Source organism: Glarea lozoyensis (assembly GCF_000409485.1).
Source record: "Glarea lozoyensis ATCC 20868 chromosome Unknown GLAREA17, whole genome shotgun sequence".
Lineage (NCBI taxonomy): Eukaryota > Fungi > Ascomycota > Leotiomycetes > Helotiales > Helotiaceae > Glarea > Glarea lozoyensis.
Window position 1 is genome coordinate 209,063 of NW_007360991.1, and position 19,529 is coordinate 228,591.

Consider the following 19,529-nt stretch of genomic DNA (forward strand, 5'->3'; position numbering starts at 1 on the left):
CAATCCATATATCATCCACACTCCGCTTCAAACGAGCAAATCACAACCCTTTCTCCCCCTCTCCCCTCTCTCCCCTTTCCCCCTCTCCCCCCTCTCTACCTCCCCTTCATATTCTACCCCCTATACCCACCCCCCCAAAACCCCCACCCCACAACCGCAAACAGCACAACATGCATCCCAAACAACAACACAAACCCCGCCATCCTCGCCCTCCTAATCTGCTCTTTAGTCGGTTCAACCACCACCTTCCTCTTCGTCCGTTTGAAAACTATCGCGTACGTTGTATCTCGTCGTTGAGGTAAATGTTGTATTGGCGAAGAGGGAGGTGAGGATGACGGTGAGTTCGATCTAACCGGCGACGCACTCACACCCCACGCCAACGGCGACGGATGGAGCGGCGCGTATTGTAAATTTACATTCGGCTGGGAGTGATACGGCGCGCTCGTCATCAAGAGGAATTGATTTGAGGAGGAATTCGTTTTCTCGCCCAAAGGCCGCCGAGAGGAAGACATAGCTGAGCTATTGGTTGTAGATGGGTTGTGTGCGTGGTTTGTATGGTTCGCGAGTAACAGGATCTGATTCTCGGATTTCGGGGGTGAAGGGTCGAGGTTGCGTTTGTGTATTGTTTTGGGGGTGGAGAAGGAGGATGTGAGGCGCCAGGGCATTTTTGTTGTGTTGATGGTAGATTTATATCTTTAATGATTCGCTGTGGATGGTGATTCAGAGGGTTGGATTTTTGGGAGGAAGTGAAAGGTGAAGTTGTGGTTGAAGTCAAGTTCGGTGGTGATTTGGCTAGAGTTCGTTGTGAGATGAGGGAGTTCACTTATGAAGGAAAGCGCGAACCTGACTCCCGCTATACTGTTGAATACGTCTGAGTCTCGAAACATGAGATAGAATCTTGCTCCGTAGTCTAATGAGCAGTATTTGTTCAAATGAACGGGCACTCCATGTGTACCACATCCGTCCTGAGACGCGATACGGTATGTGAAGACTCTATAGAGAAAAGGTGAGTAAGTAAAAATCTCATGTCTACGTGCATCAGCGACAAGTAAAATTCCAAGTCCACCTCTCATCTGATACCAAGGAAAAAAGCAGAAGAAATGATATTAGCATAATAGCCTTAAAAGCCAAGCATATCGTGCTAGAAAGGTATATCAAATAAGAAAGAGACCTTAAAGAAATAAGTAAACAACGTATCTACTTGACCACAAAATCAAAGCCCTGAGCAACTATTGGATTTCTAAAATTTCAATACCAACCATGCATGCATGCAATACTAAAAAAAACACTAGGAGTAATCACTGGTATCAACAAATCTTCCACCGCCTCTAAACCTGCCAATGTTATCTATCTATCCATTACTCGATTACTCAAAACCTTCTCTATGCCCGTATTCCCCTGGCAACTTCCACAAACCGTCTCCTAAGACGTCTCTCCCCTTCCGACCTTCCCACCCACCCTAAAGCACAGAACTTAGCTAGTTCAAGCCTTTGGAACGTTAGGAACATCACCCGCCACAGTGGCAGCCTCAGCGTGACCATGCGTATGTTTATGTTTATCATCCGGCTTCTTCTTATCACTCTTCTTTTCCTTTTTCGCGGCTGCTTCGGCGACGAGCTGTTCGAATGCCATGTAATCGCCTTCTTCTTCTGGGTTACGTTGGGCCTGTGATAATCAGCTTCAGTCCTTTCCGAAGAGAGAGATAAAATGGCAAGACATAAGATAGGGGCGACAGGGGTGAAAGAAATGAAAGAGTAATTCAAAACATACCTTCGAATAAACCTCACCTGAAATAACCAAAGCCTGTGCCCTCTCCAATCTCTTCGCCATAGGAACCTTCTTATCGTTCAAAATCTCATCACAAACATCCCTCAACACACTCTGGATCTCAAATTTACTTCCCCTCCACGCAGCCGTAAGAATCTTGCCAGTTACCCTCCGTTCATACTCGACCTTTTTCTCGTCCGTCCACTCCTCGCCGCCTTTCTCTTCTGCCTTGGCCATCTCCTCCATCGTCATTTGCGCATCAATGGCAGATGAAATGGTGTTCCATGTCTCCTTGGCCAGAGTTCCCTTGTCCTTTAAGCGCGAGAAGAAACCGCCGATACCGAGGAATTTCTGTGATTTTAGAAGGGCAGTGGCTTTTTGTAGGTAGGTTTGGCCGATTGCGTGAAGGATGTCAAGACCGAATGATTCCATCTTCAAGTTTTCTACCTCCAGACGCGTCTTTTCTTGGAATGCTTTTGTGACGTCTGGTCCCTTGTCTGTCTCCGTCCAAATACTGATTCGGTCCACAAGCTTTTTCGCAAGTGTATCAACTCTTTCTTTTCGTATTCTTGCACGCTCCTTTTCATATGCTGCCAACTCATCTCGTTGTGCTTTCGAAAGACCACCCTTCTTCTTCTCTTTCTTCCTCAACTCTTGTTCTTCTTCTGTCAAACCAGCAGCCTGCATCTGAGCATCTTCCTCTGTCTTATCCATGATGGCTTGTCTGATCGGAATACCCTGCCTCCTTGGGGTTGGCGTTGTCGCACCGGAAGCAGACGGACTCTTCGCAGCAGGCTTTCCATCAAATGCAGTTGAAGCAGTAGAAAAAGTATCCGTATCTTTGGTATCCGACACGCTCGCTGGCGGAACAGTTACACCAGCAGGTGGCACTGTCGACCCCGAGGCAGCCGCTTTCTCCTTCTCCGCCTGCAAACTCTCTGCCTTTGCCGCAGCTTCTCCAGGGAATTCCTCTTCCTCTGCTGCAGCAGCCTCTTCTTCTGCCTGCATAGTAATATCCATCGTCTTCGTGAGATCCTTCATCAAACTGATTTCTCCAATCAAGTCCACAAAAGCCTCTCCACCAAAGATCGTGCCAAAGAATTCCGCGGGGTCCGCGAAACCCTCGGTGGGTTGAGCGTGATCTTTTCCATATTTATCATATTGTTTCCGAAGATCTGTGTTGGAAAGAACTTGGTATGCTTCACCGATCGCTTGAAATCTTGCATGAGCGGTGTCGTCACCCGGATTCTTATCTAAGAGATGTCAGGAAAGTTTGCGATGGGAGCTTCACTCATGCCTACCTGGATGGGTAACGATCGCAAGCTTTCGATATGCTTTTTTAATCTCGAGTTCTGTCGCATCTGGTTTTACGCCCAGGGCGTCATAATAGACGGTATCTGCGACCATGGTGATTTGATTTTAGATGCCCGGGAAGTCGAATAAACTTGGTTTTCTGCCCACGGATGGTGGGGTGATGGTAAAGATAAACACTTGCGATTTCTCTAACGCAGTATCGAGAGACGCGTCAGATGTAGGTATGGTTCGGGATGGACTTTCACTGGTTGCTGCAGAACAAGCCTTGGATATGTGGTGGAAGAAGTTGTAAGGCTGAACTTTTTTGGGTGTCAAAGGAACTGCGGAATGACGAAGCGGGAGGCGAGGCTAAATACATGTGAGCCACGTCAACCACTCAAATCTTTAATACTACATTTGCAAACAGTCGAACTTTAAAAACTGCTTTAGAAAAATTACTCTCATTTTCAAAGGTGAAAATAATATCAGATACTGATGCTTGTATTCTGCAAACAAACCTTTCTTCTCATTTAGTACCAATTGTTAGTAGTCTTAAAAACGCTTCACTATCGGAGTCTACAGGCTTCACTCTTTAATACTGGTAATCATAATTTCATTCGCTTCGGTCTCATTACGACTCGACACTAACTATAAAGGGATGTATGTGCTAGCAATGCTTTTAAAGACAAAAAAGGATATCATCTATTTGACACCAGCAGCGGCCATTCTCTGGAAGCAAGCCGCATATGCCTCGTGAATCTCTGGAACCTTGTAGTTGTACTCGGCAAGCTTGTTCTCAAGCTTTGTGGTATCCAGCTTGCAGTTGGAGCGTCCGGCCTTGATGACCTTGGCCTGCTCCTCGAGGCTGAAGTTCTTCCAGGTGAAGTCTGGTCGGACGTATTGCTTGAAGAGTTTGAGGACCTCGTTGTGGGAAATAGCACCTGGGTTGGTGAAGTTGTAGATTCCAGTCTCCTTGTGCTCAGCCAAAAGAATGGAAGCTGGGAGAAGGTCGGTAAGGATGGTGTTGGAATTTGGGATGTCGACAACACGATCGTACTTGGCGATCTTGGTGACGAAGTTACGGGAGTGCAAGTCATCAGATACTGGCATACGAAGTCTGAGAATGAGGCAGTTTGTGTAGTATTTCATGACCTGAGATGCCGATAAGCTTCAATTATTTGCACTTTCAGTTTTTAAACTCACCTCCTCAACGTGTGCCTTGGTCTCAGAGTAGAAAGAGCCATCAAAGTTGGCCTTGTCGGTCTCGAGGAAACCTGGTCCACCAATTGGGTGGGAATCGTTGTAGGCGTAAATGCAGCCAGTGGCGAAAACGGTAATATGAATTCCTCTCTCGAAGCAGCAATCGGTCAAGTTGAGAGTACCAATAACGTTGTTTCGGACGGTATCCTCCTTGTGGTCCTCACACCAATCGACATTTGGTCTGCCAGTTGACCCCGCAGCGTTCAGAACGTGGGTTGGCTTGATCTCGTCCAACAGAGCTCCAACAGCCTCGCGGTTTTGCATACGAACGGTGGTGGTGTGAACCTCCTTTCCTGTGAGAGAGCATTGTTAGCAGAAGATTCGGAATTTTTGGAGTGGCGTTTGATTTCCAAAAGTACACACCTTGCTTCTCAAGAAGAGCCTTAAGATGGCCAGCAACCCATCCCTCACCACCCCAGATCAAGAACTTGGCCATGATGTTATGTAGAGTTGATTTGTGCAGTTGTATGTATAGTGAGTAGCAGATTGCAAGAGCTGTATGTTATGTGCAAGAGAGAGTGTGTGTAGCTGCGTGAAAGATCGGTGTGGAAATGTGAAATGGTGGGGGAATTATATGGTTGACAAGGATTGGTAAGAAATGTTCAGGGGCGACCGATTAGAGGAGGGGCTGTGCCCGATTAAGTCTAGATAAGTGCCACCTTTTGGTAGGGCCAGAGTCGGACCAGCCAGAAAGCTCTTAGTCGTGAATACGAGCAGAATTTGTTGTTGTTATTTTTAAGCATCGTAAAGGATTTGAATGATATTAGAAATGGGCAGAATGGTTTTGAAGATTGGACCTATGCTTTTGAACGTCTTGGTCAAATTCAGAATTTGAATTGAGCTGAAACACGTGCAAACCTTCCAAAAGAAATACATTTTTAGTGTCCCAATACTTTTGGACCCGCGGACCCTGATGCCCGTTCCGGTCGACTCCCTTCAGATTGATCGATTCGGCTGGTCCCTTTGGACTGGACACTCTGGACCCCTTTTAGGTAGAGGCTGTCGCTTGTTCTATCGCTTGTCTAAGGTGAAGAACTTAGGACAAAGTAGTAGTGTTTCTCAAACTAAGAGTATGGTGAAAATGATTCCGATAACATACTGCGCCTGAGTGTCTATTTACATCCTCACCCCTCAGCTTCATGCCCTATTCGCAATCTCACCCATCACCACCCTCCCCATCCCGTATCAGGGGGCTCGCTTAAGCCATTAGCACGCTCTTGGCCCTGTAACTCAGTTGGTGGCACAGCTCACCCAGCGGAAATGCGGCGCCAGGAAATAAATCAGCACGACACGCCTCAGCTCACCTCATTCCAATACGATCGATTTTTGAACCTCATCGTCCATCATTTTCTTTCTTCTCCTTTTCTCTTTTCTTCTCATATACCCCGCCAATTCACAACAAAATATTCGGCTCTTGCATTGCTTAATCACTTGCGCTCACCTGCTTGAGACGTCCATTCCTTTTCCGTCTACGGACATCCATCCTCTTACGCGTCGTCCTACAGCCGTACGATCCGAACACGCACGTTCGCTCGTGGGAAGGGAAACACACGACCGGTATCACGACAGTATTATCCTCATCCAAGAGCACGAATCCCATAGTACGGCATTTTGAATAGTACGAAGCGTATTCCATCGGTACCACAACTCTGCTTCCAGTAGCTTTACCACCCCCTTGGAATCGCATCCAGCTCCCCTGAATACGTCACATGATGCCGGACCCAACAACCAAAGAAAACGCCATCCCTCTGCTAGAGCGCGATGTAGAAGCGCAAGCGCAAGCCGAAGACAAGAAGTACGAATCTGATCCAGTACCAGCGAACGTCCCAGCGAAGCCATCAACCAGCGCGAAGAAACAGTTCCTAATATGGACGGCCATCAATATGCTCTCTACGATTGGTATCGTCTTCACCAACAAAGCAATCTTCGATGATCCAGCTTTTAAACTCATGCAAACCTCATTTGCGAGCTTCCATTTCGTATGCACGGGATTAACACTATACGTCGTCTCACGCCCCTTCTTCGGCGCCTTCGAACCCAAAAGAGCCGGAATCGTAGAAATGCTCCCTGTAAGCCCCCCAAGTCACATGATCCACCCCCTTCTAACACCATCTAGCTCGCCTTCTCCATGTGTCTGAACGTCGTGCTCCCCAACCTCTCTCTAGCCTTCAGCACCGTAACAGTCTACCAACTCTGCCGGGTCCTCCTCACGCCCCTCACGGCCCTGCTCAACTTCGTCCTCTACAAAGCCACCATTCCCCGCAACGCAGTCCTAGCACTCATCCCCGTCTGCGTCGGCGTCGGCATCACCAGCTACTACGACATCAAGCCCTCCGCCCCTACCCCAGGCAAGAAACCCCAGACGACCAGTCTCATCGGGATTTTCTTCGCCTTGGCAGGTGTATGCGCATCTTCAGCGTATACCGTGCTCATCGGCGCGTACCACAAGAAACTCAACATGTCGTCCTCGCAACTGCTTTTTAACCAGGCGCCTATCTCCTCGGTTATGCTTCTCTTCGCCGTGCCGTTTGCGGATCACATCCCCGTGTTAAGCGCCGTACCGCAGTATCGCTGGTTGATGATTCTCATGTCCGGTGGTTTTGCTGCGTTGATCAATATCTCCCAATTTTATATTGTAGCGGGCAGTGGTCCCGTTAGTAGTACGGTGGTCGGTCACTTGAAGACTGTCAGTATTGTGGGTATTGGATGGGTGTTAAGTGGGAAGAGCGTCAAGGATTGGAGTGCGGTGGGTGTGGTTATGACTATTGCTGGTATTGTGATGTTAGTGCCCCCTCTACTTTCCAACTATCTTATAGCCTTTACTAACCAAATTATAGCTACTCCAACATCATGCTCAACAAACCACGCTAAACACCTCGTTTAAACACGAGATCCACGGATGTATTATTTAACAACCATTTCAAACATCATCTATTTCCTAGGATTGCAGGCTAGATGAATTAAGAGGGAGGGGGTGGGAAAAGTGTTGGGTTGGGATTTCCTTTTCTGTGGTGAGCGCGAGAGCAGAAGAAATACCCAGCGTAGAAGAAGTCAAGCGTTGGATAAATAATTTTGTAACAACAAACTAGATCGGGTTCTTGGAAGCACGTTTTTTCGAATACTGGTTTAAAAGGATACACTTTTTGGCTATACATACTTCTTGTTAGATTATTATTATCCATTTTTCGTTATCTTATGTTTCTTGATTTAATGTACCCCATCTAAATGATTTTTTTACACAGAATTCCGTCTATTTTGAGGCCAGTTGCGAATAAGCCGTCGCGCCTCCAAGTGCCATGACGATACCCAAGAGATCTTGGGCTGTGAGCAAGCGACCCTCGCTTACCCATCCATATGTGAGGATTATAGTTGTTTTTACACTATGAGGTATGTTAGTTTGGATAGCCGAGGCTTGTATGGGGAGTGATTGGAGGACATGGGGATAAGTGAGAAATACACTAACTTAGACGCCACATTAAATGTTAAGGCGGACATTCGACCTATGATCAGGAATTGTGACAGATTCTAACCACATTAGCGGAATTTATGTTATGGGTATGAAAGAAACCATACCAACGCAGCAGCAGCCAACCCCGACAAAAAGAGTGCAATCATGGTATCTCTAGGAATCTTCTCAACCTTCGGCATGGTATCAAAGAAAGGCACCAACACCGCCAATAACAAAACTGAAATTGGCGCTTGGTTCAACAATAACTGTGGACTTGAGACATTGAAATCCCGTATCTTCTTCCCAATCCATACTTGGTAGAAAGCTGTTACTGTGAAGGCAGCGACAGCGATGGAGGCGCCCATAGTAGTTACACCCGCGGCGCCGGAATTGGTAAGAGCGACGCCGATGCAGAGACTGCAAAGTGCGAGGATCGTGGGCATGGTGATTGACTTTGCGAGGAAGAGGTACTGGAGAAGTGCGACGCAGGGAGTGGTTAGGATCTTAGCAAGTCTGGGAGAGTTAGTTGTGAAGTTATATGGGTTGAAGGCGACGTACTGGTAGAATCCTATGGAGTTGTATGCTAGACTTAGGTTTCCGAGAATGAGGAAACCGGCAAAGAAGGTACAGAGAGGGATCATTTGGAAAAATGGGAGTCGGATTGGGGTGAAGAGTCTGAATGGAGAGCGGCTAGCCAGGTAGAGGATGATAGTTGTGCAGGTGAAATGCCACATGGCGAAGGTTATTTGCATCTTTTTCAATTGGGGATCTTTCAATATCCTGAGACATTAATTAGTGTTGATTGAACAAATAGGGAGATTTGCAAAGCATACCAATTATTCAAAAAGACCAATATAACCGTACTGAAGATGTTCATTCCAATACAAGCACCATCAACCAGTGTTGTTCGCATTGACTTCCGCGCTCCATGTCCACCATTTATCGTAATCTCGTCATCTTTCTTCAAATCCTCTTGCAACAGCAACGTGCTGCTCATCTCCAGATCCCTTTCTTGCCGGTTGGCAGAGCCATTCTGGTTCATGGCCGCGACCACTCCGTCTTATGGGCGAGATTCGACGTACTCGAACAAGTGCAACGCACCACAGATGAGGTTAGAGAAATGGAACACGCTTCCAATCACCGCATCGTGGTACAAGAGCATCGAGCAAATGCATGTGCAAAGAGAAATGGCTGGCAAAGCAACAAGATCTCAAAAGAGTAAATGCATTGTTTTCTGCGGCGTAGAAGAGCAAGACGTCAATTGAAGTTAAAATGACAAGGCTGACACTTTCGGGGTGTTGGCAGCAAGCAACCCACGCGTCGCCGGTCGCCATGATTGGAGGTTTCTGAGTTTCCTTGTGGAACCATATCCCGAACTTCCTGATCTGGAAAGCAGCACTCGCTTGTAGGGAGTTATTTGGTTGAAGTCTGACAGCTTACCGCCGCCGCCTTATCATGCAGTGCTCGTACTGCAAAAGTGTGGAGAAGTGAAGCTCGTGAACAATTAATCTCAAAACATCGTCAATTGGTTCCCAATTCACACAGCCCTCTGCAATCCGACTTCCCGTTCTCGCCGTTGTTGGACAATCTATCGCACGTTCGTGTCAGCATTGCCTATCAGCAATACCCGTCAAAAGCTTGCATATAGACTGCCTAAACATCCAGCCTTCTCCTATTACTGTATCGCGAATCTCCTTTCCCAAAAGCGCAATTGCTTGTTCACACCACTTTCGACTTTGCCTTTGACTTCATACATACTGGTTGCAAAAATGGGACTCCTTAAACAGCTTCCCTATTTCTTGCTACATCCAAACCAACTGCGATCAATCATACAATGGTGCGCCCATAGCGATTCCCCTCTTTCGAATTGGTTACTAACCAGTTGACAGGAAACTTTGGCACGATCCCGTACACACACGCGACCCCAGCAAAGAATCAGAATCGCTCAAACAATGCTTTTACTACCTGGATATGACCAGTCGAAGTTTCAGCGCGGTGATCCAGGAATTACACCCAGAGCTACTGGTTCCAGTTGCGATATTCTACCTCATCTTGCGAGGCTTGGACACAATTGAGGATGACATGACAATACCACTAGAGAAGAAGGAGCCTTTACTGCGAAAATTTGACGAGATATTGGAGTTGGATGACTGGACGTTTACAGAAAATGGGCCTGATGAGAAGGATAGGGAGCTGCTTGTCCACTTCGACTGCGTCCTTAAGGAGTTCAAGCTATTGAAGCCACAATATCAGAAAGTCATTTCGGAGTATACAAAAAAGATGGGTAATGGAATGGCGGATTATGCAAACAATGCCGAACACAATATCCATGGAGTTCAGAGTACTAAGGATTACGAATTATACTGCCATTACGTCGCTGGTCTGGTTGGAGCTGGGTTGACCAGGTTATTTGTGGATGCTGAACTCGCCAATCCAGCGCTTCTGAAGCGACCAGAGCTTTCCGAGTCTATGGGCCAATTTCTCCAGAAGACAAACATCATCCGTGATTTACGAGAAGATTTCGATGACAAGAGGCGGTTTTATCCCAAGGAGATCTGGTCCAAGCATGTCGATAACTTCGACGATCTGTTTGTGCCTGCGAATATCGACAAGGCCTTAGCCACCACTTCCGAAATGGTTCTCAACGCTTTAGACAATGTGCCTCAATGTCTTTTCTACATGGCCGGTATTAAAGATCAATCAGTTTTCAATTTTGTTGCAATTCCACAAGTGATGGCTATTGCTACGTTAGAAGCGGTTTTCAGGAATCCAAAAGTCACAACAGGTGTTGTGAAAATCACAAAGGGTGACGCTTGCAAGTTAATGATGGAATCCTCGCAAAACTTAAGAACTGTTTGTGATATCTTCCAGAGATATACCAGAAGGATACACAAGAAGAACACCCCAAAGGATCCTAACTTCCTCGAAATCAGTATCGCATGTGGACAGGTACGTCTTGTTGTTAATCTTGCAATTCCCTACTAACTGCATTAGATTGAGCAATTCATCGAATCTATCTTCCCGTCACAAGATCCAAAGAAGCTCACCTTGTTGCATGGTGCAGACGGTCCGGTCACCACCATCGAAGACGAAGAGAAGCGACGCCAAGAGAAAGAAGACAAGAAAGACGTATTCCTGTTACTGCTCTCTGTCGTTGGGACTCTCTTCGTTATATCTGGTCTCATGGTATGTTTCCTTTAACACGCCCTCCTAGCACAGAGTCCTAACACATTCCAGATCGGTGCGGCATATCTTCTTGGCGCCCGCTTCGACATTGCTTTCTCAGAACTCACAAAAGGGAAACTCTCTCCAGATCGTGATGCGGCGCAATCGATTGTCGCAAAGCATGATGGACATGTAGAGTTGTAATCCGAGCTTTCTGGTTCCTTCGGTTTTTGTTACATAATCTTTTTAATAATAACTTCCCACGATGATGATTTGGGATTCGAGCGATGTATATTGATCGATGGTAGTTGAAAATGAGCTTTTGGCTGGTATATAGGAATGCAATATGTTCTATGACAGCTCCTAGTTGTGTGTGCCACGACATGTGATTGATTCAACGTCCTAGTAGTTTCCTTAGGCTTTTGAAAGTAGGTGCAACTATCCAACATTTGCAGCCCGAGCTTGGAGAGCTGGACTTTTGTTTCCACATCAAGTAGAGTAAAGGATGTTCGTCTCAAATACTTGCTTGTCGTGTGAGTAAGAAAGGAAGTTTATAAGTCGGTAGACTAGAACCGAGAAGCTCGTTTTACAAAAGTAATTTTTAAGGCTTGGGGATGTACTTCGTTGAGTTTTAATAGACAGCAAACTCTTGTTATTCCCAGACTAAAAATTACATCCAGATTTAGAACATCTGTCTGAACGATATATGTCCGTCTCGGTAATAGTTCGTGTTGTAACCCGGTCAATCCAAACATCTCGGCGATTTATTTTTCCTCCTAGACCCCTCTGCCGGTCATCTCTGGAAGCTATACCCTGTCGATCGGCTTTAAAACAACGGACATCCAATGCAACATATGCCACCCAAGTAAATCCTCCCACCTTCTTCCCCTCCGCGATGTTTTCTTCGCGGAAGGTTTTTTCTTTATCGAAACCTCATTTCCGGTTCAGCTCCATCAGAATGGCTTCCTCGCTGCCCCGATTGCCGATTTTCGAGGCTATCAAAGGTCATGATTCGAATTCGACTTGTATTGTGCATTCGAAGAGCGGGAGACGCTTTACGTATGGGGGCTTGTTGGGGGATGTGAGGGATGCGAGGGATAGGTTGGTGAAGGAGGGAGGGGGTGGGATTGAGGGGCAGAGGATAGCGTTTTTGATTGAGAATGGCTATGATTATGTGGGTGCGCATTTTGTATACCTGTCGCTGAGAGAATGGATTGCTAATTGGATCTCGGGAATAGTGACGCTGCTTTCGATTATTGGAGCACATTCGATTGCGATCCCGATGAGTCCTGCGTTTCCGCCGCATGAGCTGCAGTATATTATGGATCATAGCCAGGCGAGCATGTTGCTTGCTTCGAAGAAGTTTGGAGAGAAGGCGCAGCAGGTTATTGATGAGGGGTTGGAGGGGACGCCGAAGTTGGTGAAGGTGGAGAAGAGATTGGAAGGGAATAAAGATGGAGAGCGTGTGGAGTTGGAGGGAACTGGTGAGGGAATGGGGGGGATGATGCTGTATACTTCGGGGACTACAAATAGACCGGTAAGGTTGAATTGAGGAATTTAAACTCAATTGGCTAACTTATGTGTAGAAAGGAGTATTATTGCCAACCTCTGTTATGACGGCTCAGGCAACGCCTCTTATCAAGGCTTGGAACTATACCCCACAGGATCATCTTCTACATGTCCTTCCTTTGCATCATATTCATGGCACAATCAATGCCATTCTCGCCCCATTAATCGCTGGCTCGACGATAGAATTCATCTTTCCATTCAATGCGACTGCGGTTTGGTCGCGCTTTGCTGCTCCGTTTCTAGAAACGAATGGCGCTTCTACTAATGGCCATACTAATGGACTCTCCAATGGCCACACCCACTCGTCACCAAAAGAAAAGATCTCTTTTTTCACGGTTGTACCAACAGTATATAATCGATTGTTATCAACATTTTCAGACCTCACACCAGAATTACAAGATGCGGCGAAGAGTGGCATTTCCCCATCGAATCTCCGTTTGAATATCTCCGGCTCCGCTGCTCTTCCTACACCTACCAAAAAGGCTTGGACAGATCTTTCAAATGGAAATGTCATACTAGAACGCTACGGAATGACCGAGGTCGGAATGGCTCTTTCCTGCGGCCTGTCCAACTCTGATCGTGTTGATGGAAGTGTAGGCTGGCCACTACCAACCGTCGAAGTCCGCCTGGTGGACATAGAAACAGGTGAAATCATCCAACACGGCGAAGAGACCGATTCTAGCGGTCGAGAACGCGATGGCGAAATCCAGCTTCGCGGTCCTACAATCTTCAAGGAATACTGGCGGAATCCTGAAGCTACTGCCAAAGAGCACGTCGGAGGAGAAGACGGTAAGGGTCGCTGGTTTAAGACAGGCGATGTGGCTGTTCGTCGTGCCGTTCCTACCGCTGGACAGAATAAATATCAAGCCGATTGGGCCTCCGGACCGCTGTATTTCATCCGTGGCCGTCTGTCTTCTGATATCATCAAATCTGGAGGTGAAAAGGTTTCTGCGTTAGAGGTGGAGAGGGAATTACTTTCATTGCCGCAGATCGAGGAGGCGGCTGTAGTTGCTGTACCTAGTGGGAAATGGGGGCAGAAGGTTGGGGCGGTGGTAATGCTCAAGAAGGGTATGGAGATGAGTCCGAGAGGAAATGGGAGGGTTTGGGGGCCGTTGGATATGAGGAATGCGATGAAGTCGCGGTTGGCGGGGTATAAGATTCCGCAGGTTATGAGGGTTGTGGAGGAGATTGAGAGGAATGCTATGGGAAAGAGTAAGTGCACCTGTTTTGTTTTGCATCATGTTTTCCATCTTGGGGGAGGCAACAGAGTGTGGGAGTTGATTGTTAAACCATGCTAACGTTGTAACAGTTAATAAGAAAGTCTTGGTTAAAAAGGTATTTGTCGATGATGTAAGTGGGGATGAGGTGTAAGATTACGATAGATGTAAACCATCTATAAGGGGTTGGAAAATGTATTATACAATGTATTTATGACATAGAATTGTACAGCACACCAAGACATATCAGCAGGCTCCAACTTGTAAGATCACACAGTTCTCACTTTCTCCGTACCTGCAGATAAGCTTTCCAGGCGGAAACTTAAAGATTTATCTAGCAAATGGGAATTGAGAATGGGAAGGAAGCAGTTTGTTGCATGTCGCTCGGCTGTAACATTGTGCTTTTGTTTGGGGGAAATTGTCTTGGGAGGGGGTTAGCCGAGGGGGAAAGGGGGGAACCGAGGTGTTTTTGGGTGGGATGAAGTACTGTAGACATGGATTCATCCCTACGCGAATTTAGGAGAGGTATGAGGAGCAAGATGACGTGATAAAGGGAGTGAGCTTTCTGGAGGTAATGGATTGGTCAAATTGGACAAGGATAAAAGGCGATGGGCCGCGGAAGTGATTAAATTGTAGGTGGGACTTGAGGTAGCTAGAATGTAGGTGAACTTATGGGGTGTTAGATTAGGCGTTTGATCTGATTTTCTGGCTGAGAGAATAATTCCTAGTAACTGTATAGTTTGTACCAGTGAAATGCGTGTATTCGCTAAAGTATATCAAGTTCAACTTGCTAATGTAGTGAAAAATTATAATTTTGTTATGTTCACTGAAAGAACATATTTCTGCACACTTTGAATTGTTCCAAGATAATAAAGTGAATATACGTACTCATAATTAAATTACATGTACATGTGTTCTTCAAGGTTGGAAGAGGCTTCCTCCTAGTGGCAAAAATTTAGCAGTTGAAACACAATATTTCTTCTATCAAAGTAATAAAATATAATATATTCCAGCAAACACAACTTCTCGAGTACGTTTCAACAAAAGTGGCTGGGAGTAAGTACCACAGCTTTAAAATTCAAATTATAATAACGCTTGTGAATTTATGTCTCTCATTCTGTCCTCCACAAGAGGGGGTCTAGCGTCCTTCGGCTCGGTCCGTCACAGCCCCACGTGATGGCGCGAATCTGCATAATATCCCGACGCGACTCTCGACCTCTGTTACCTGGAGATCCCAAATACTGTAATGCCGAAAGTCAACAAGGTCTGTACCCCATAGATGCGCCGCGATGTGGGCTCTTGAGTGCGAAGGCGATTTATTCGGTGGTATGCTAAACACTTTATACAATTAAGCAGAGTTTCAAACTAACAATTCTAGGCAAGCAATTATGGCTTCGCCCAGGCAAGAAGTTCTTGTTCGGCAGGACGAGCGGTGGTATGTTGCTCCCCTTCCGTATTTCATATGTGCTAACAGGCTAGGCGAGGAGTTGCAGTATATCCTCTCCGATAAGACCGTTTCGAAACAGCATCTCATGGTTACTATTGATGAGGTGAAGGAAAGCGATTATGTGCGTCTTAGTTCGGGGTTTACCAGGAGGATGTACTAATGGAATGGCAGACAGACTCGCGGGCTCGGTCGTGTATTACGTTGAAAGACATGAATACTAAGATTGGTACAATCATCAATGGAGAGAAGATCCGGGGTGAAAGTCGGGTGCTTGATAGGGTGGACAATGAGGTGCGGTTGGGAAGATATCCGCATCTTTTTCGGTGAGTTTGGGATTCTGCAAGATCTGATATGGGTTGTGCTGATTATTCGAAGCTTTGCTTGGATCCCAGTGTGTCTGTCGTTTATGTTTACGAAAAGCGAACTGAAATCGGATCCCTACACCTCTCTATTCGAGAACTTCGGACCTCTCGATATCAAAATCCTTCTTGACTACGATCGCGAAAGTACGACGCATTATGTCGCGAAGAAGCGGAATACATCAAAGGGACTCCGAGCGCTAATAGACGGGAAATACATTGTGTATAATGATACATTTATCCCAGCTCTTATCAAGGCTACCACACCGAACGAAAATGGAATTGTGCCTATTGAGGATGACTTCAAGAACTTTCCGGATCCATTGCATTTTCTTCCTCCGAGAGGCGCGGAATTGACCGATCGTGACGCTACGGCTTACTCTCCGGATGATCGACGACGAGATATGTTCGATGGTTATACATTCATATTTTATGATGAGACGCAGTACGAAAACCTATCGACAACGATTTTTGCCGGCAAAGGCAAGGCTCTTCATCAACGAGTAGTTCCTGAAGAGACCAGTGTGCTTGATTTTGTTCGCTACGTCAAAAATGTGGCAGGCGAGAAAGGCTTAGGGGAGTTCGAGGATGGTAGTGAAGGCAAAGGGGTGGTTGTCGTTAAATATGAACCACAGAAAGGAGTTCACATTGCGTGGCACAATCAATTTGCTGTGGATGTTGCGCTATCGTTGGACCAGCGTTTGGTTGGTCAAGGCGAATTCTTAGATGTCATTCTTGGATGCGATCCAAGCGTGTTACGGCGAGCTCTGGAGGAATCTCCTCCCAGTACTATGGCTTCTCGTATGTTATCCACCACTCTTATACTCATCTTGACTGACAGACATAGATGCTCCTCCCGCAGCACAGCCTGTTCAGCCTTCACAAGCTACTCCACCCGAAGCACCAGCTGAGTCGATATCTCAACCTGCTAGGAAAGGTAGGGGTCGTCGAGCTGCTGTACCTGTCTTTAAAGGATTTGAAGACGACGAATGGGCTACTCCTGCGGTAAAACTTAACTCAATCCCCGAATCAAATTCAATGGATATAGATCATGCCCCAGCACCCGAATCGCAATCACTATTCGTCTCTCAACAGGAACCGAGTATTGATGTTGATAGAGATGTTTCGGAACCACCCGTTGCCCAACCAAGAATGTCAAGGAAGAGAGCAGCTCCTCTTATTGATGATCAAGAATTGATAAACACTCTAGCCCCTAACGCCGCAAGACTCAAGAAGCGTCGATTAGAAGAAGCCGCAGAACGAAGAAGTAGAGGAGAATCTACACAGCCATCTCGACCTGCGCCAGAGCCAGTAAAGGAAAAGACACCTGAACCCGAGCCCGAACCGAAAGCAAAACCTAAAAGACGTACTAGAAAAGAGATGGATAGTGCAGCAGCTTTGATAGATGCGCGAAATGCAGAAGATGCTGACGAAGCCGAGTTGCACGAGCCAGACGTTATAGACTACTCAAGCATAGACGTCGACGCCGTCCGCAACGCAATCGAGGTCTTCGAGATAGCCGTCACCCGTAAACCATCCACCCGTCGTGCAGCTCAAGCAGATGAATCCGATCGATGGAACGATAAATGGAATGGCCGAAAAGACTTCAAAAAGTTTCGACGTCAAGGAGCAGCGCCGAAAAGGGATCACGGGAGAGTCATTGTACCCCTGGAGGAAGCGAAGAAGAAGGACTACGGACTTGGCGATGAATACTGGGGTGAAGATCCCATCACGAACGAAAGCCAACGCGCCAGCAAGAAAACCCGTAAAGACAAAGCAGTGGTTGAAGAGGTCCAGCAAAACGACTCCTCAGATTCCGACGCCCTGGAATCTAACCACCGTCGTCGTCCCCGCCCGAAATTAATCTCAGGAAACCAATCCGAAGACGACGCCATCGTCATCCCCTCCTCGGACGTGGAAATCGAACAAGATCCCAGGCTCACGTTTGCGAGAAAGGATACGACAACGCAGGGGACGACGCAATCGTCGAGTTTAAATGATAAGACGGCTGCGACAAGGAATATTCCTGCGAAGGGAACGAAGAGGTCAGCGGAGAAGGAGGCGGCTAAACCGCCGCCGAAGAGGGTTAAGCAGACGACGTTGGATGTTGGGGGTAGAGCGAGGGGGAGGAGGACGGTGGAGGATAGTGAGGATAGTGATGATATGGGGTTTGGGTTTCGGAGACGGAGGTAGACTGTCGATTCGGGGGTATATATAGGCGTCAATCTCCCAAAATATCTACCCTCGCCCAATACACCCAGCTTTTAAGGTGGACTTATTAGATAGTGGGTATCATGGTCTATTTCGTCTATAGGTCTGTCTATGTGATGGCTTGTGAAAGCCGGGTTTGTGTACATTCTTCTAGTCTACTGCGCTCGGTGATACATCTTCTCTCTGCTTGAGGTTTCGAAGTTGTCTGTGAATTCTTAAGGGCCCGTAGTCTGAGCTTAGCTCTGGAGCCCCAAAGTACATTTTGTACTATCAGAGCAGCTTTTCCTAGCATCATCCGGATTAGCGATCTGAACAGTCGCTCGCCATAAGTCGGTATGAACCTGGTCGTCCAAGTCATCTCCTCTTGCGATCCTCAAAGACCCTCAACTTGACGTCCGTCTCCTAACTCTCGCCTATATAATTCACATCTCCTAAAAACGCGAGACCTCAATCCATATCCTCCATCCCCTCCCCCACCACGACCCCTTGCCCCGTCCCCTCCCCCTCCTCAACCGCCGTCCCCACCAAACACCCCTCCAACATCCCCTCCCAATTAACCCACGGATGCACCTCCGCAAACATCCTCGTCCCATCCTTCCCCGCGCTCCGCATCAGCTCCGGCACACCCCCAGGATGAAACGCCGCGTACGGAGTGATGTTATAGACTCTCCCGCCTAACACCGTCCACGCGTCTTTCCCCTTCCGCCCAGTCATTACTTTGAGCTGTGAGGGCGCGATCTTGAGGTATGGTGTTGAGGGTGGTAGCCCGCGCAGGTTTGCGGTGGGGGAAGAGGCTAGACGCGCCCAGTCTAGGGGCGAGTGGCCTGGCGTGAGCTGCACTTTGCGTTTTGGTTTTGTGGGAGGCGCGGAGTGGGTTGGCGGGAGGGCGAGGGAGGAGGTGGATGTTGGAGGGCCGCGGTTTGGAAGGGGACCGCGGGGTGGTGCCATTAAACCTGTTGTTCGTGAGGGTGGTGCCATTAGACCTGCTGAGGGGGTGGGTTGGAGTGTAGGTGGTGCGCGTGGAGCGCCTGCTCTTTGGGCGGAGTTTAGGGCGGGGAATTGCGGTGGTGGCATGGATGCGTAGGGGTCTTCGTCGTCGTCTGCGGTGCTGTCTCCGAGGTTGAAGGATGGTATTGAGGAGGGGTTCGAGGGGAAGGATGAGGCTTTTGGTGTTGTTGGAGATGAGGGTTTCTTGAAGGTTGGAGGTGGGGGTGGTGGCATGGCTTTTCTGTCTTTGTCGACTTCATTTTGTTTTGAGATCTTGACGGACGCTTCTTTGGTCGATTCAGAAAGTGTTTCGGTAGGGACAGTAGTCGTTATACTTGGTGTATCTTCTGTCTTTGAGGGAGGCGCATCGTGCTTTGATTTGGCTCCCGCGAGAGAAGGAGGGGAATGGTGGCGAAACCATGCCAGAAGTGACCATGGCGGATGTTTGTAGCAGATAAATGAAAATGAGGCTATTAGAAGACCGAGCCCTATGAACATGGCGACAACTTTGTACAACGAAGGAAAAGGAGATGTGTGTAGGAAGTTCGTGATAAGGAGGGTTGGAAACCTGGAGGGCTGTTGACGTCGGTACAACGTCGGCTAAAGACTGCACTTATTAAAATACGAAGACTCGGGAGTACATTCCTCTTTCATCTTTCATCCTATCTGTCAATTAAAAGGGCCTAGAGCCCCTATGTATCATTTACAATGTTCTATCGAGTTGTATTTGGTGGTTCGTAAGCATAACCTGAGTACCTAGGTAGGTAGATATTGCTTCGGGTTCGCCGCTACACCTGGCCCAGATC

General features: G+C 47.3%; 8 protein-coding genes across 8 annotated transcripts; 4 read left to right on the top strand and 4 right to left on the bottom strand.

Moving 5' to 3' along the window:
* Positions 1-1,482: 1,482 nt before the first annotated feature.
* Positions 1,483-3,174, bottom strand: GLAREA_11899 (Chaperone J-domain-containing protein; the record flags this gene model as incomplete). Its single annotated transcript, XM_008082681.1, has 3 exons — positions 1,483-1,665; positions 1,771-3,020; positions 3,069-3,174. 3 exons carry the CDS (start codon positions 3,172-3,174, stop codon positions 1,483-1,485), a joined length of 1,539 nt encoding a protein of 512 aa, XP_008080872.1.
* Positions 3,175-3,762: 588 nt separating this feature from the next.
* GLAREA_11900 (NAD(P)-binding Rossmann-fold containing protein) lies at positions 3,763-4,756 on the bottom strand (the record flags this gene model as incomplete). Its single annotated transcript, XM_008082682.1, has 3 exons — positions 3,763-4,212; positions 4,264-4,613; positions 4,684-4,756. 3 exons carry the CDS (start codon positions 4,754-4,756, stop codon positions 3,763-3,765), a joined length of 873 nt encoding a protein of 290 aa, XP_008080873.1.
* Positions 4,757-6,032: 1,276 nt separating this feature from the next.
* Positions 6,033-7,191, top strand: GLAREA_11901 (Multidrug resistance efflux transporter EmrE; the record flags this gene model as incomplete). The annotated part of the gene is made up of 3 exons (XM_008082683.1): positions 6,033-6,389; positions 6,437-7,101; positions 7,158-7,191. 3 exons carry the CDS (start codon positions 6,033-6,035, stop codon positions 7,189-7,191), a joined length of 1,056 nt encoding a protein of 351 aa, XP_008080874.1.
* Positions 7,192-7,570: 379 nt separating this feature from the next.
* Positions 7,571-8,810, bottom strand: GLAREA_11902 (Multidrug resistance efflux transporter EmrE; the record flags this gene model as incomplete). The annotated part of the gene is made up of 5 exons (XM_008082684.1): positions 7,571-7,700; positions 7,784-7,845; positions 7,894-8,281; positions 8,327-8,548; positions 8,602-8,810. The coding sequence occupies 5 exons, from the start codon at positions 8,808-8,810 to the stop codon at positions 7,571-7,573; spliced, it is 1,011 nt and encodes a 336-aa protein (XP_008080875.1).
* Positions 8,811-9,537: 727 nt separating this feature from the next.
* GLAREA_11903 (Terpenoid synthase) lies at positions 9,538-11,137 on the top strand (the record flags this gene model as incomplete). The annotated part of the gene is made up of 4 exons (XM_008082685.1): positions 9,538-9,605; positions 9,658-10,717; positions 10,763-10,954; positions 11,006-11,137. 4 exons carry the CDS (start codon positions 9,538-9,540, stop codon positions 11,135-11,137), a joined length of 1,452 nt encoding a protein of 483 aa, XP_008080876.1.
* Positions 11,138-11,891: 754 nt separating this feature from the next.
* On the top strand, positions 11,892-13,873 carry GLAREA_11904 (Acetyl-CoA synthetase-like protein; the record flags this gene model as incomplete). Its single annotated transcript, XM_008082686.1, has 4 exons — positions 11,892-12,111; positions 12,172-12,470; positions 12,520-13,714; positions 13,812-13,873. 4 exons carry the CDS (start codon positions 11,892-11,894, stop codon positions 13,871-13,873), a joined length of 1,776 nt encoding a protein of 591 aa, XP_008080877.1.
* A 1,135-nt stretch (positions 13,874-15,008) lies between these two features.
* On the top strand, positions 15,009-17,718 carry GLAREA_11905 (SMAD/FHA; the record flags this gene model as incomplete). Its single annotated transcript, XM_008082687.1, has 6 exons — positions 15,009-15,045; positions 15,098-15,154; positions 15,199-15,287; positions 15,338-15,489; positions 15,542-16,326; positions 16,373-17,718. 6 exons carry the CDS (start codon positions 15,009-15,011, stop codon positions 17,716-17,718), a joined length of 2,466 nt encoding a protein of 821 aa, XP_008080878.1.
* Positions 17,719-18,183: 465 nt separating this feature from the next.
* Positions 18,184-19,221, bottom strand: GLAREA_11906 (Cytochrome b5-like heme/steroid binding protein; the record flags this gene model as incomplete). Its single annotated transcript, XM_008082688.1, has 1 exon — positions 18,184-19,221. One exon carries the CDS (start codon positions 19,219-19,221, stop codon positions 18,184-18,186), a length of 1,038 nt encoding a protein of 345 aa, XP_008080879.1.
* Positions 19,222-19,529: the final 308 nt, after the last annotated feature.